At 37.1% G+C, this 15,040-nt stretch overlaps 1 protein-coding gene across 2 annotated transcripts; it reads right to left on the reverse strand.

Moving 5' to 3' along the window:
• Window positions 1-748: 748 nt before the first annotated feature.
• On the reverse strand, window positions 749-14,600 carry RAPTOR1 (Regulatory-associated protein of TOR 1). Of its 2 annotated transcripts, none has more exons than XR_013518259.1 (23): window positions 14,073-14,600; window positions 13,254-13,356; window positions 12,877-12,959; window positions 12,338-12,613; window positions 11,382-11,545; window positions 10,930-11,084; window positions 10,669-10,813; window positions 10,512-10,590; window positions 10,316-10,417; window positions 10,118-10,201; window positions 9,869-9,979; window positions 9,298-9,693; window positions 7,910-8,099; window positions 6,667-7,257; window positions 5,940-6,296; window positions 5,226-5,349; window positions 4,972-5,099; window positions 4,740-4,882; window positions 3,964-4,068; window positions 2,902-2,990; window positions 2,696-2,780; window positions 1,474-2,029; window positions 749-1,297 (listed from the first exon to the last, which is right to left on the reverse strand). XR_013518259.1 is itself a non-coding variant. In XM_078324536.1 (23 exons), exons 1-23 carry the CDS (start codon window positions 14,322-14,324, stop codon window positions 1,225-1,227), a joined length of 4,101 nt encoding a protein of 1,366 aa, XP_078180662.1. In that variant the 5' UTR covers window positions 14,325-14,600; the 3' UTR covers window positions 749-1,224. The 2 variants fall into 2 exon arrangements, 1 of the variants encoding a protein (XP_078180662.1); XM_078324536.1 differs by having other exon boundaries at window positions 1,764-2,029.
• Window positions 14,601-15,040: the final 440 nt, after the last annotated feature.

Raw genomic sequence — 15,040 nt, forward strand, 5'->3', positions numbered from 1 at the left:
ATTTTCTTAAAGTGCGGTAACTTTCATATTTGATGAGGTTATGCTTCAGTCTCATTTTTGTTAATCTTTGAGGGGGGTTATGGTTGTTTTGTTAGTCCTAGTTCCTAAATTATCTCAAAACTGTGGTACTTCGAAAGTTATATGCATAGCAGAAATTCTAGAGAGGTCATCCTAGGTCTTTTCCAACAATTACAAACTCACTTCTTAATTCTTATCCACTTCAGCATCAACTGATGTTCACAAGCCAAGCCTCAACTGTAGAATAATTGCCATTGCAACATATCTAGAGTAATTTGTAGCTTTCTTTATATAATTCATGTGACTTCGCATCGCTAGTAATCTTGTGTTCTGCATCAACTGATTTTCACAAGCCAAGCCTCAACTGACACCTGGAATTGACTATCACAACTAATTTTGCATTATCAGCGTTGGAAACTTTATAAAAAAAAAAATAGGAGGGGAAGTACATTAAAGTCAACATTTGAAAATGCAAAGAGCATGGAAGCACAGAAGTACACAGAAAAAGAATTACTCTCAAGAATTACTTGCCTAATTTTACAAGGAACGCTTATGTACAAAGAACGCTAGACCTTGTTGAGCCACCAATAAACAAACTAAACAGAGACACGTCTCCTGTACTGCTGCACCACCAATGTTTTCATTCAGCTCCTCTACCCCTTATTAAATTCAAAATTCACAATCCACAACTTAACATCTAACAGTACACTCCCATCTCACATTTCCAATATTTCAACCTGGTAATTGATTAAACCACAAATCCCAACTGGGTACAAATATTAACAACCACCAGCCCAGCGGTGCCTACCTTAATTTATCATATAAATCAGTTTAGTATTTTTTTTTCCCCTTTTTTACATTTGATGAAATAAAATAAAATAACAAAGCTAAAAAAAAACAAACAAAAAGAAAAGAAAAAAGGACACAATCCAAATAAAGCAACTATTTACATCTTTCTAAGGCCTATGGTAAGAGGATATGGGTATTTTTCTTGGAGCCTCATGGATTGATTTTGCAAGTGGCACGAAGAAGAAGAGGCTAAAAAATAATGGTGTTCACTGATGGGTAGCATACACACTTAACACAACTGTCTCTTGATTCTGTTGGAGCTCCGTTTCATCTCACATCAGTTGTAACAGGTTATTGCCACATGGATAAAGGTGACAGGTCGGCAGATTAAAGTGTACATTATGTTTCATGCTTATCTCATCGCACTTGGTAGCCATCATCTGCATAAATTGACACCAAAGCATCGGCAGCACCAGCAGCCAAGAGAACCCTGTTTATAGCAAATGCCAGTATAAATAAAAAAAAATTTATTAAATAGAAACTACACAAAAGCTAACAACTTGGACAAAACCCATTTTATCTCAAGTTCTCAACCTCAAACCAGAGATCGTGATGGTTAAGAGACTTCAAGGCTAAGTACAAGAGAATTAAAAATACGGTAACTACCTATTCCATCCCATCCTTGTCACCTCATTCCCCTTCACCTCCTGTGAATCAAACAGGGCGCTCGTCTCACATGAAGTTTGGCATAAGACTTCAATAGAGTATTCACTAAATGGTACCAGTAAACAATATTGCAAACCAGACAAATTGATCAACATGAAAAAACAGAATGATGATCAACATGAAATGTTTTGCAAAAAACCATTCCAATGGCAAATATCAAAAGTCATCATTTCTATCATTTCCCATGAGATCGAACAATCAAAACTGAAACCCTCAAGAGCATAAGGTACCGGTATGGGTGGAAGGAAAGGCAGGTAACAGAGCCAATGCGCTGGGCCATGAAGGTGGGATAGTAGCGAATGATGCTGAGCTGTTCGCCCTGAAGAGAAAACACCTTTACCAGCTGCTTGGCAGAGCCACTAACTATCACAGGGGCATGTCTGTGCACTGCCAAAGCTGTCAGAGATCCTCTGTGTGCATCTATCGTCAGGTACGCCTCACCCGCCTTTCTTATGTCGAGGAATTGTATGTCTCCTGCTTGGGAAGCGCTCACTATCTGCTTTTTACAACACATTTTCACAAAAATTACAACACAGACAGGCTCCTAAGGAAACTTACCAATTCGGTTGAAATTTTGAATTACTTCGGTTTTTTATATTTGGTTCGGTTTAGATTTTTCAAAACCGTAAAAACCTAATCAACCGAACTCTATATGGTTCAAATCTTCGATTTTTGGACTTGCAATGAAGAAAATTTTTGATTTGGATATTTTAGACCATCTACATATTTTGTATGGAATTGAACAATGTGTGTCACAACTAATACATATATTAATATTTATTTCTATTATTATTAAATGGTATTTATGTATGTATTGAGTTTTGACCTTTAAAATTTAATCTCTTATTTCGGTTCAACCAAACGAACCGAAATTTACTTTGGCTATTTTGGTTTGGTTGGTTCTGTTGGTTCAGTTATATTTCTTAAAACCGAATACAATTTTGGTTTGACTATTTTAATCAGTTTTAACTGAACCGACCCAATGAACACCCCTATCAGCTGCTAAGATTTTATGCAGGGGATTAAAGTAAATAAGGCACTAATTCAATCCAGAATCAGACGAGCCATTCTATAAGAAAAAATTTGAAGTGAATCATCAATTTAAACTAACTTGGCACCAATTCGATCCATAAACGTAAATCAAGGTTTCAACCATATTTACCTTGGATGAATCCATGCCAGGTTGAAACCCTATTCCTACAACTCTTTCCACTCTTTGAATGTGAGGCTTAGCTGTACATATTGGCCTACAAGAAAAAAAAAATAACAAGAAATCTAGAATTGAAGTAAATAAAAAAAGAAAAACACTTCCTATGGAATTATTAAAAGAGCTCAATTGCATAATATCAGAAAAATATGGAGACTTACACATCAGGACTACTGCGTATATCAAATATCCTGACAGACCCATCCATGAAACCGGCAGCAAATTGACCCCCATGGACCTGTGAAGCTGACTGATAACAAAAAATGTAACTACGATCAAAATCATTGTACAAGAAAAAGCAAAAGAATTTTAAGTTGTATGTTTAAAGTTCTTTTGGGTCTGTAAAATAACTAGGTCATGATTTCCTACAGATGCAACTCAAGAGTCATCATTTATCTATTTATGTAACATGCAGTAGTTCTAAATATATATATAGAGAGAGAGGTTGGCTAAGCTCAAAACGTTTTTTCCTATCACCCGGAATAAACGACTCAGTTTTCCAATTTTCAATATCCAAAAAGTCGATCCAAACCGTTAGATGTTCAATCTTATATTAAAATGTGCTTGGAGACCAAATTTTACATTTCTTGGAATGTTTTTACTATTTATTAAGATGGTTTGAAAATCGCTGTTTTTCAATGGTGCAGAAATTTAATAAAAACAGCGATTTTCAAACCATCTTAATAAATAGTAAAAAAATTCTAAAAAATATAAAATTTGGTCTCCAAGCACATTTTAATATTAGATTAAACATCTAACGGTTTGGATCGACTGTTTGGACTTTGAAAATCGTTCCAGAGGCTAGGAAAAAATGACTCGGTTTTCCGATTTTAAAAGTCCAAATAGTCGATCCAAAACTTTAGATGTTCAACCTATATTAAAATGTGCTTGGAGACCAAATTTTACATTTTTTGGAAATTGTTTACTATTTATTAAGATGGTTTGAAAATCGCTGTTTTTTAATAGTGCAGAAATTTAACAAAAACAGCGATTTTCAAACCATCTTAATAAATAGTAAACAATTTCCAAAAAATGTAAAATTTGGTTTCCAAGCACATTTTAATATAGATTGATTATCTAACGGTTTGGATTGACTATTTGGACTTTGAAAATAAAAAAAAAAACCGAATCGTTTGCTCCGGGGGCTAGGAAAAAACGTTTTGAGCTTAGCCAACCTCTATATATTCAAAAAGGGGAAATTTAAAATAACAAAAAGAACATACCAGCACAGAGATGCTGCTATCACTAACAGAGGGAATGGTGCTAAGCAGTTGCTCCCTCTCAAGGTCCCAGACATGAATAGATGATGAATCTCCACCTGCAGCATACTACAAGTACAACAGAAAAAGTGTATCAAATGTATTTCCTAGTGAGAAGTATACAGTGGTTCGGCTGGTTCCAACTAACAGTATCACTACAAAAAAAAAATAATAAAGACGTTCTTTGTGCAAACTCAGGCTCAAAACTTGGGAGTAAGGAATTTAAAAAAAAAAAAAAATTAAGGAGATCCAGTAGTAAAAAATATGTGAAATCAGTAGGCATTTCAACAGAAAAAAGTATATAAAATGTATCTCCTAGTGAAAGGTATAGAGTGGCTTCAACTAACAGTATCGTGCACACCACCACCACCACCACAACAACAACCAAGCCTTTAGTCCCAAACAAGTTGGGGTAGGCTAGAAATGGAACCCAATCGTAGTCACAAGGTGAAGTAGATAATAATAAAAATAATAGTAGTAGTAGTAATAATAGTATACCAATAATATACTAACTCTATATCGTGCACACAAAATATTTAAATTCAAAGGGCTCCTTTGTGCAAACTCAGGCTCAAAACTTGGAGTAAGGGATTTCAAAAGAACCAATTCACATCGCTAGCCGAGAATGTGTGAAATCAGTAGGCATTTTGACATTACTAAATTGAAGATTTACTGTTTCCTTTCAAATAGAAAAAATATGACTAATAAATGGGTAGGAAGGTGATGACCGATAGCCATACCAAGTAGCTGGACTTCTGTTGCCAATCAACGATCGCATTTCTGATTGTATTTTTTTGTTGGCCTGGAACTGAGAAAAAAGCTGTTACAAGCTTCTGCTTGCTCTTCACCGTAAAATCCTTCCAAACACGCACGTTTCCATCATCTGCATCAACATTAAAAAAGGCACCATTTTATTGATGCAACAACAAATTTAGCAAGTATATGCAAAGCGTAGTAGAGATCACGACGCACTTGATCCAGCGAGGAGTAAATTATCATCGAGTTCATTGATAAGGCAGAGTTTTGAAATGCCTTTCTCTGATGAGTCCTGGTGGTTGTCAAAGCTGTTCAATACTTGTGCATCTTCATAGTTCCATACTCTATCGCACAAATTCAATTTAAATCAATCACCTTTATAGTTAAAAACTAGCAATCTACCCATTGTTAAAAATCCAAAGAATTGTGACAAAACAACAGATAAAAAAAAAATAACAAGTCATATGCACCTGATTAATTCATTTTCATCGGCAGCGACTACAATAGGGGAAAAGGGCAACAACAATGTCGCTTTTGTTCCCGTCTCAAACTTGGTGTCCCAGCTTGCTATTTGATTGTTTAATTTGCTCGCACCTAAAATTGTAAGTATTTGAAAATTCATTAACAAAATAAACAGAAGCAATTGAAGTGACAAGAAAGTAGAATTTCCCAGGCTAAACAGAACTCATGTATAAGAGACTTGAGACCCCTTATTCCCAAAACCTATCCATCTTCATTTGTATAAGTTAAAAAAGTAATAAACAAAAAAACAATAAAACTGGGCACAAATCCAAACAAGTTTATTGAAAGTTTTGGACCCTACTGGAAAATTGGTTTCATCCTTCCTACTCTCATGTAATAAATTTTTCAAAGCATTTTCCATTTACCTGGTAATTATCCACCCTACTCTTCGTTGAAGCATATATGGAAAGCAGGTATATTACATTTCCAAATCAAGATTATGTGTTTTCTATTTACTGACAACATTGTCCAACCAGCATACCAGCATGAGTGAGTTGAGCCAACTTCTATTTTATAACAAAAAACTGAAGATCTCGATACCAGCCGGTAACAAGCCCTAGTCATGACCGTCTATTACATTAATCCTTGGTACATATTGACAAGATACCAGTTATGACAAGTATGGTCACCATGCACATAAAAAAAGAATTATCAGTACTCACACGAGTGCTGGCATCTCTTGATACAATCCATAGCAACCCTCTCTCTCTCCTCCCGTCGTACCAGCACCTCCTCATTGTCGTCATTGCCTGTCAAGAGAGGCCTTGAGAAGTGGCCACAACTCCAGTTATAGATGGTTGACTCCGGCAATAGATTGCTGGTTGCCTCTGAGTTGTTTCTAGAAGTCGGAGTTGATCCGCCAGCACCAGGTGGCACTTCAGGTAAGCCCGTTTGTTTGTCATCAGGGGAGTTCTGCAGGTGTGATCGGAACTCGAGAGAGTACACACGGCGCAGACCTGAGAGGTAGCTCTGCTGTGGGGGGCTGACTGGAGGTGTCCTAAAATTCATGGATAGATTACCTACGAATAGAAAAATAAATATTGTCAAGAGGTTTAGCATAGCAGAAAATAAAATGAGATTACCAGTACCAAACTCTACACAGTCCAGTAATGGTATATGCCAGATTAGAACTCTATAGAGTATGATTTGATGGTTCTGCTTAATGTCAGTTGAAATAATGACATAAATTATGGTTAGTTACCTTCTCAAAGAGACTACTTACAATGCAACTGGACACGTACAGCAAGGAATTGCAAGATCACTTACTACATTACTATTTGCATGCATATGGTGTCAATTGCATTTCACTTTCCATCAGATACTAATGACAATTAATATTTTTACTTGCAAAAAAATACTTAACAATAAAAAGTCAACTAGTCAACGTACCAGCATTCATGTCAAACCAAGAGTTTGAGCGTGCCAACCCTGGAAAAGGCAAATTCGCTGAAGAAGAAGGGGCTGAGGACTCTCCTGCATGTATCATCCCACCAAATCTCGTACCTTTCAAAACCACTGGTTCAATCCCAATCATCGAAAGAGTCCTCCTAGCATAGCCCGCAACCCTGGGGGAAGGGTCCCGCGCCATGGAGATCATTTTTGTGATAAACTGTGAATATGTAGCAATATCAAGTGACCTTGACCTAGCTGCATAGCTTATGACCCCATTGCTAGTGTTACTATTGCTGTTTTCTTTTAATATTAAACCAAGGTCAGAGTGCTGTGATGAGCCATCAGACTGAGGCGAGCTGTTCATCACTGGGCTACTGATGGAGATACCACGACTGCTGGTGTCACTCCCAATTCGTAAAACTGGGCCCGAGGAGCAGGGGAAGGCAGCGGTCCCACCAGGCTGGATGAAGCTAGTAAGGTTAGATAGGGAGGGAGGTGCTGTTAGTCGACTGCTTGGTTGCGTTTTCCAGCACTCTTGGGGCACTGATTTCAGCTGCTTGTTGTGGCCAATTGCAAAACGTGCAAGAGCTGAGAAGTAAATAAAATTATTAACACACAGGTTAGTCGTAAGTCATAACAAAAGTACTTGAGAAAACAAACTACTCTCAGTCTCCATACTTTATTTTTTAGAATACAAAGAAAATTCATTTCTATAATATTGACATTACGAAAACATGGACGAACATAACAGATATGAAGTAATATTGTTCCCTTCAATTAGAACAGACAAATCCAGTTATGAACTGATAAGTTTTAATCTATATGTTCCAGAATCCATTCTAATCATATGGGTTCTTGACTTGACTTACTAAAGATAGAAATGGTGATAGATTTGGCACAGGTTGTCAGCATTTTATAATTCAAATTATAAATGTGGTCAGGTTTATGGCTACCACCGGGTCAAGTACAGTTGGACCGATCATTATTATTATTTTCTTTTTTGAGGAAAGATCATTATTATTTTTAAAAAATAAAAAAGAACAGGTCATGTCAACCATATGTACCATTTTTATGGTAGATATTAGTGTCTTTTGTTTTCAATAAACAGCTACAAAGAAAGTTCAAGCCCGATGGCATGTCTTAGCTGATCCAACCCGCCAGTGGGTAAAGAACTATTGGCATCACTCAACCCATGAACCTAAAGGTCAGGTCAAATAATTGACTGCCTAATTGTTTATACCTGCAACCACCTCAGCTCTGACCAGTGGGCTCCCATCAGAAGCAACTTGAAAGATGTTCTTGACAATATTAAGCTCTGCTTTGAGTTTTTCGTCATCGTCACAGTCCTCATCAAGCCCCTGACCATCCCTAAATGAGGTGGACCCCACATCCAGCAGGGTCCCCAGTGCAAAAACTGCAGATGCTCTTACCTGCAATGCGAAAATCAAATGAAATCTCCATTAATTGTATTTACACGGGTCCCCAAATAATAAACCTAGAAGGAATAGGAAGACGAAGCCAATGGTCCATAGGGTATAGGGCAAGTCCCTTATCCTGGCTCAATACATGTAGTTTAAATTCTTTCTTTGCGTATGACTTGTATACAATAAAGCAATAAAATATGAGGGGGGTTCAAATGCCTCCATTTTTTGTGCCTCCACCATAGCTCCATTTTTTAAAACTTTAATAATTCAAAATTTAAAACTTAAAAGTCAAAATAAAACCGTTGGATATGATCTACATCATTTTATCTATGCACATGTAAAAAATTATGACATTTCAATTTTATTTTGATTGTCATCAAGAGCTTATAAAAAATGCACTAATTTAGATGATTTCTTGACGTTGATTTTTGAACTTATTGATTCACATAAAAACAAAATTGAAATGTGATAATTTTTTATGAGCACAGAGAGAATAACATAGATCACATCTAACGGTTTTATTTTGACTTTTAAGTTTTAAATCTTGAGTTATTAAAGTTTTAAAAAATGGAGGCATGGTGGAGGCACAAAAAATGGAGGCATTTGAACCCCCCTCAATATGATATATTTGTAATGAAAAAATTATAAATAAATGCCTTGGAAAACTTGGGATATGCTTTGTTTTGCGGAAAATAACATTATTCTATACAATATAAAATAACCTATTTTTGAATTTTGCCCTACACAAAAAGGTTTTCTGGCTCTGCCCCTGGAATAACTTAACACGTATCTAGAAAATAGAAATCACGCTACATGTATATACAAGTCCCTTTAAAAGATCTTACGCACGTATATATCTAATACCTCTGTAAAAGACTGTGAACATCATCTATACCCCATCGAACCTAGTTCCCTGAACTAACCTTCTCCTTTTCTCAAACGTGTGGAGGCAAACATTCATGGAGGGTAATTAAGGGCATTTCTTGAAGAAAATGGACAATGGACAGCACCAAAAAGGTATATCCATGTTTTTTTATATTATAATTATATACATTCCAGTTCTGTTGTATAGGTACACCTTCCCAGAGAGAACTAAAATTGCCACACCAAAATACAGCCAAAATACAGAACTTTCAAAGTAATTCATTGAATTTGGTCCCGTTTGTAAACAAAAGGCTTTTAAGGCAAATAGAATATATGATACCTCTGGTTGAGATTCTGTCAAAAGAGGTGCCACTATGCCAGGCGCATTGGATTGGAGCCCCAGCAACTGTGCCTCAGGGAAGTCCTCCCAAAGTTTGCCAAGGCAAAGGCAGAGCCACTGAAGTAGTAGTGGCTCAGTTCCCGTGGACTGGACGGAGTCATGCAAGTGCATTTGAGTCTGAGTCTGCAAGGGGGGGCGCGAGATCTGAAGGTGTCTTAGGCAGATATCCATGAGACCCGTCTGGATGCATGCCTCCTGTCCTCTCCTGTGTCCATCAACTATAACAGCCAGCACAAAGGCAGCCATGGCCCGCTGCTCAGGGTATGCATCCAGGCTGTCAAGGAAGCAGATGAAGTACTTGTGGCCTCCGTCCTTCACTAAATCCACTTGGCATGACTGTTCCACAATATTAAAGTAGAAAGAGTGTCAGTGTAAAGCATTAAGGGATTAGGATATAAGAGATCAGGTAAATGCATGCAGCTTCAGGTAATATAAACTCTAAACACAATTTGCTATGCTAAGGTCTTTTAAGATGCCCAAAAAGAAGGATAGGAAAATACTGAACACGTACCTTGTCAAGGGCAAGAATCTTGGTCCATATGAACACAAGAATCTGGCGCAACTCCATGGCAGTTGTTTGCAATAGCTTAAGAACATAAGGGAAGATACCAACTGACAATGCCTACGAGGATTAGCAAATGAATATAACAGTCAATAAATAGCGTCAAGTGCTAAGATCTTTTCTACAAGATAGGAACGTTACATCTACAAAAGAAGACGAGAAAATCCTCTGAAACAAAAAGAAAAAAAAATAGTTTACCCGATCAACAGCCCAAGGTCCCATGTCAAGGAATCTACCTAGGAGTACCAATGCCCGAAATCTATGTGACTGGCTCAGCAAGACCTGACAACAAAAGCTAACTCAAGTAACTCAAGATTTCACAACAACATTATGCATAAATTATTCTTCCAAATTTCAAATCTCAGAAAAACTCTACTTTATGAAGTCATCAATTACCTGAAGAACTATAGGCAACTGTTCCGGTGGCTTCTTATGCTCAGAGCCACCATCAAGCCACACTTCAAAAGCCGTCAATTGCTCCGTGAAAAACGGGCTTGGCTGGTAATAAGACAACAATTTCAGGCTAAAATTTATTAAAATACAAGATATTAACCCTCATCTGTTTCTCGGTCGTTTTAAATAGAAGGGTTACCTGAAACTCGGCATTCGGTTCAGATAGCAGCTGTGGTAATTTAGACAGGCAGTTTTCAGCAGCCATGTCCCATGCATCCCTATAAACATTAACTGTAAAAGATAAGAACGAGAGATTTGTCTGTTGTTTTGGTTGTCTAGGTGACTCAAAATCTTACCACATATGATGCTGGTGAGTAGGCGGAAGCATGGGGTATGAAATCGGAGAACAATTAGCAGTTCGCATAATCCTCTCAGCCAATAGAAAGTTACGGAAAAGGCTAGCCAGTAGAAGATCTTGCCTGAATAGCCTCTGGAAAAGTTCTACACAAAATTAGAAGACAACTCAGCTTGTTAGTTCCCACATGAATAAGTCATCTTGTTAGTTTCCCCAGAAAAGAATAGATTATCAAAGGGAAGAATAAAGCTTGAATATTTACCATGAGGTAGAACATTCCAAGCTATGGTGTCTGTGATTGCAGTAAAAATCCAATTAAGCTCGCCCAAAAGGGTTTTTCGGTCATTTTGTCGACCAGGGATTTTGTCAATTAGAGACTGGTCCAAGGAATCACGAAGCAGAGACCGACCACAGAACCTTCAAATAAGTAATTAGACGCTATAATAAAAGAAGATACCACCAAAAGAGAAACAACAATAGTCTCGGCAATCCAAATTCTATATGCAGCTCAATTGTTGCTCAGAGGCATACTGCACTTGTATTTTATTGAAGGATGGGCACATAACCTAACATTGGCTGAATTATCAATACCATAAAAAGGTTAGGGCTCAGTATAGCCTAAGACGGCCACTGCACACAAAACCTGGTATAATATGCTGACAAACACAATTGTCCTTGGTTAAATATAGTCTTGGTATAAGAAAGTATTACTACCAGTGTAATGCCATCTTGATAGGAGTAGTCAGACATGCGGTAAATACATCTGCAGGAAATTCCGCACTCTGTGGCAGTGTCTCGTTGGCCTCACATGCAGCAAGTATAATACAATCCTTTTGAGAAGATGGAGTACTAGTGGAACCCCCATCTAAGCCTAATCTCTGTCCAAATTATATCAGATAGAAATTCAGCTCCATCCAAAAGCAATTTAATGGGTTTTTTTTTTCAGAGAACAGGAGTCACAATCTTTCGGTGGTACTCAATGCAATCAGCTTTAAAAGCTTATCAAATTAAGAAATGAATATAAATATTACAAGAAATTACTGAGCTCCACGCATAATCAAATAACTTAGTCAAACAGTTGATAATAGCTCTGTGAAACACAGATTGAAGGATTCAGATCACAGCATACCCTTCTCTCTCAAAAAAGACAAAAAAAAAAGCCCGGGCCTAAATAAAAATGCAACCAGTTAAATATGATCTATATTGTCTTTGTTCCATTTCTGTCTCGTGTCTTGCAAAGGGGTGAATCAGAGAGAATAAATCAGTAATATATATTTGTCAAATAAAATTTTCCAACTTCTCGATCCCAACACACCAAATGTGACAATTTTTTATATACAATAACACAGTACAGGACATTTTCAATGGTAACACGTCCATTGAAGCATAAATTTTGCACCATAAGTAACATTACTGGTGACAGCAAAAGTGTGGTGGTACAGGACCCCTCTTGTGAATCCCTATCTAATATTCAACTTATGAAGATTTTTGGAATTCCATGAAACAAAATCATTTCGGAAAAATTCAAAAGGAGGAAAAATAGGTAATGAATTATTGGCAGTGCCTAAAAACTCAAATGTCTCAACATCCATCTTTTGCAAGACCAGAAATTTCACCAACTGTTAACCATGCAAGAGAGTTTATAATGAATATAGAATGAAGCAATTCACCTCTACGAAAGCATTTAAAATTAACCCAGCAGCAGAGCAATCAAACACATAAATAGATGGTGTTTTCAGCCATGAATCTAGATCACTGATCGGCAACGGAATGTACTGTGTATAGCTCTTATTAAAAACCCAAATTTCTCGATTGGCGGTTGGCTTTGGAACACCGTGTCCATTGTAGTGAAATAAAACCCTTTCTGTTCTGGCATATTTTCGACACGTAGTACAGAGTTTCTTCACCTCCTCTACAGTCGGATCAAGTTGGAGCTTATACCGTGCCTGCTCAAAGGGTCACAATATTTATAAGCATGCGTAAAAATTCACGTCCATATCATTCAAACTTTCCAACTCTTATTAATAAAATCCAGGAATCAATTAACAGTCACCCATGAAATATATAATTTTCAGCAGCATGGAGGTCTAAAAGCAAAATTGCACAAAAAAAGTGTACTAAAAATAAAACTAGAAATTTTCCCAAATTTCAGCATGGCACACAATAAAAAAAAAAAAGGAAGTAGAACAGCATAAAAAATATTGCTTGCCTTGGGTTGCCATCTCTCATATTGATTATGCAAGGCTTTTCCAATGCTTTCAAGAGCTTTCGGAGGAGCCATGGAAAAAGGATCTAATTCAAAAAAAAAATAACAAAATCAGAACTAACAATCCCGATACATATTTGTTCTAAAAGTAAGTCCCAAATTTACAATGCACCTCTTATAAGCATGACTCCCATGCCAGATTACCGAACCAATACATAAAAGCCCTAGTGCTGACCAGATCTCAATTAATATGCCAATTACCTCTCCTATCTATTGTTTTTCCCTCATTATTTGGGCCACACTTCAATAAGAAGATAACAATGAACAAGTAAAATTGTCCAAGAAATGAGATTTGGAATATTAAGGACGTCAATGGTTACCTATCCAGCACTCCATTCGAGCACAAGGAGATATTTTAATAACATCTGGTGGGTCCACGCTTATATTTAAACATAGCACCAACGCCACACAACCCGTTTTCATCTGTAAAAGAATTCAACAAAACATGATACATATGCACTAATTTCCCCGAATTTTTTTGCATTTATTAATATACCCTATCTAACTTGAAAACTCCTGATAACAGCCTTCCAACAGTGTTGAGAAACCAATGACTAATAAAATCAAGTGGTGTTCACACCAACAATCGATAGAGCAACATGGATCAAATGCACATAAACGCTTAGAAAATAAATTGCCAATATAAGAGCACTTGCATCATTCTGGTGCCAATAACAATAGTACAAAAACACTAAGCATATGTGCACAGATATTAGCATCCCAGTTGTTTTCAGTTGTGTATGCACATAGGAATTCACCATCTTAGGAAACAAAGACCTTGATACATAGATAATGCACTAATGAAATCATTAAAAACTCTATTATGCATACTAATCATACTCATAGACATCAATCAAGCTAAATTTTGGTGAAAAAGGCTCTTGGTTACTTCAAAGCACTGTATGGTCCACAGTACTATAATTTTAAAAAAAATTGCACCAACAAAAACTTAAAAGGTGACTTATTGGAAACTGATAGCATCTGTTCCAGTTAATTCGCTCATGGAAACACTAGCTGCCACTTCTTGTGTAGTTCATCTCTCTAGAACCGTTCATTTTCCGAAATTTCAAAAATTGATCAGCAGAGTGAATTTATGACAAGTCTGTCAAAAGTTTTAAAAAATGATGATATTTACATACCCGATCCTTGAGCCGCCATTTGGAGACCAGACCCTCATCCAACGGTCCAGATTGAATCTGAGTGCCATCTTCGAACCCCTCATGCCTCGATTCACAAAGAACCCCACTCTGAGGAAAGTACGGCATGCTCGTTTCAGGCCCATCTTCCCCAGCTCCACCGCCTCCGCCTAGAACCGGAGGCTCTGGCATGGCCACCACCGCAGGAGGCGGCGCCTGAGACAACCTTGAAGCCATCAGATCTCCCAATGCCATCTAACTCGCCAGCATGCGATGCCTAACCTAACCCATGCAACCCAAACCCTAGAAGGGGGTTGGTCGCAGACCCAACAGGTCAATCGGATTGAAGAAGAAATTCTAATCCCAAATCAGCGAAACCCTAGAGGAGAAGAGAAACCCTAGACTGGGGAGGTGGAGGCGCGGGGGGGCGAGAAGAGAGAGAAGAGAGAAGAAAAAAAACAGAGAAAGTTCGCAAAACAGGGATAAAAAATACGAATTATTTTAAAATAAAACATAAATGTTGTAATCAACAGATTGTTCGCCTTCTTCTTTCTTTTCTTTATTCCTAAGGTACTTTTTTGATTATACCCCTGAAAATTTAGAATTTTTCTACTTTAAACCTCAGATGATTTGTTGTAGTATAGTCATTCGGAGAAAAATAATCAAATTTCAATGGCGAGATATGTAAAAAACATTGACTAATATAGTATTATTAAACCAAAGACGAATTGAACTTGGTTTTGGTCTTTATCCAACTGGGCTGTAATATTTATTGAGGGATTGTTGGATTGGTGACGCGAATGCAATGACTGGGGCATGATCGTGTCAAAAAAGTTATCAATTTCTATTCTAATAATGTGAAAGTGACGAACTGAGGAGACTGTAAACTACGTCTAAGATTTTATATGAAGAACCGTACATTGATTAAATAAAAAACACTGCAATTTACAATTTAAAAGTTTCATATTCCA

Source organism: Carex rostrata, chromosome 23, assembly GCF_964058835.1.
Source record: "Carex rostrata chromosome 23, lpCarRost1.2, whole genome shotgun sequence".
Lineage (NCBI taxonomy): Eukaryota > Viridiplantae > Streptophyta > Magnoliopsida > Poales > Cyperaceae > Carex > Carex rostrata.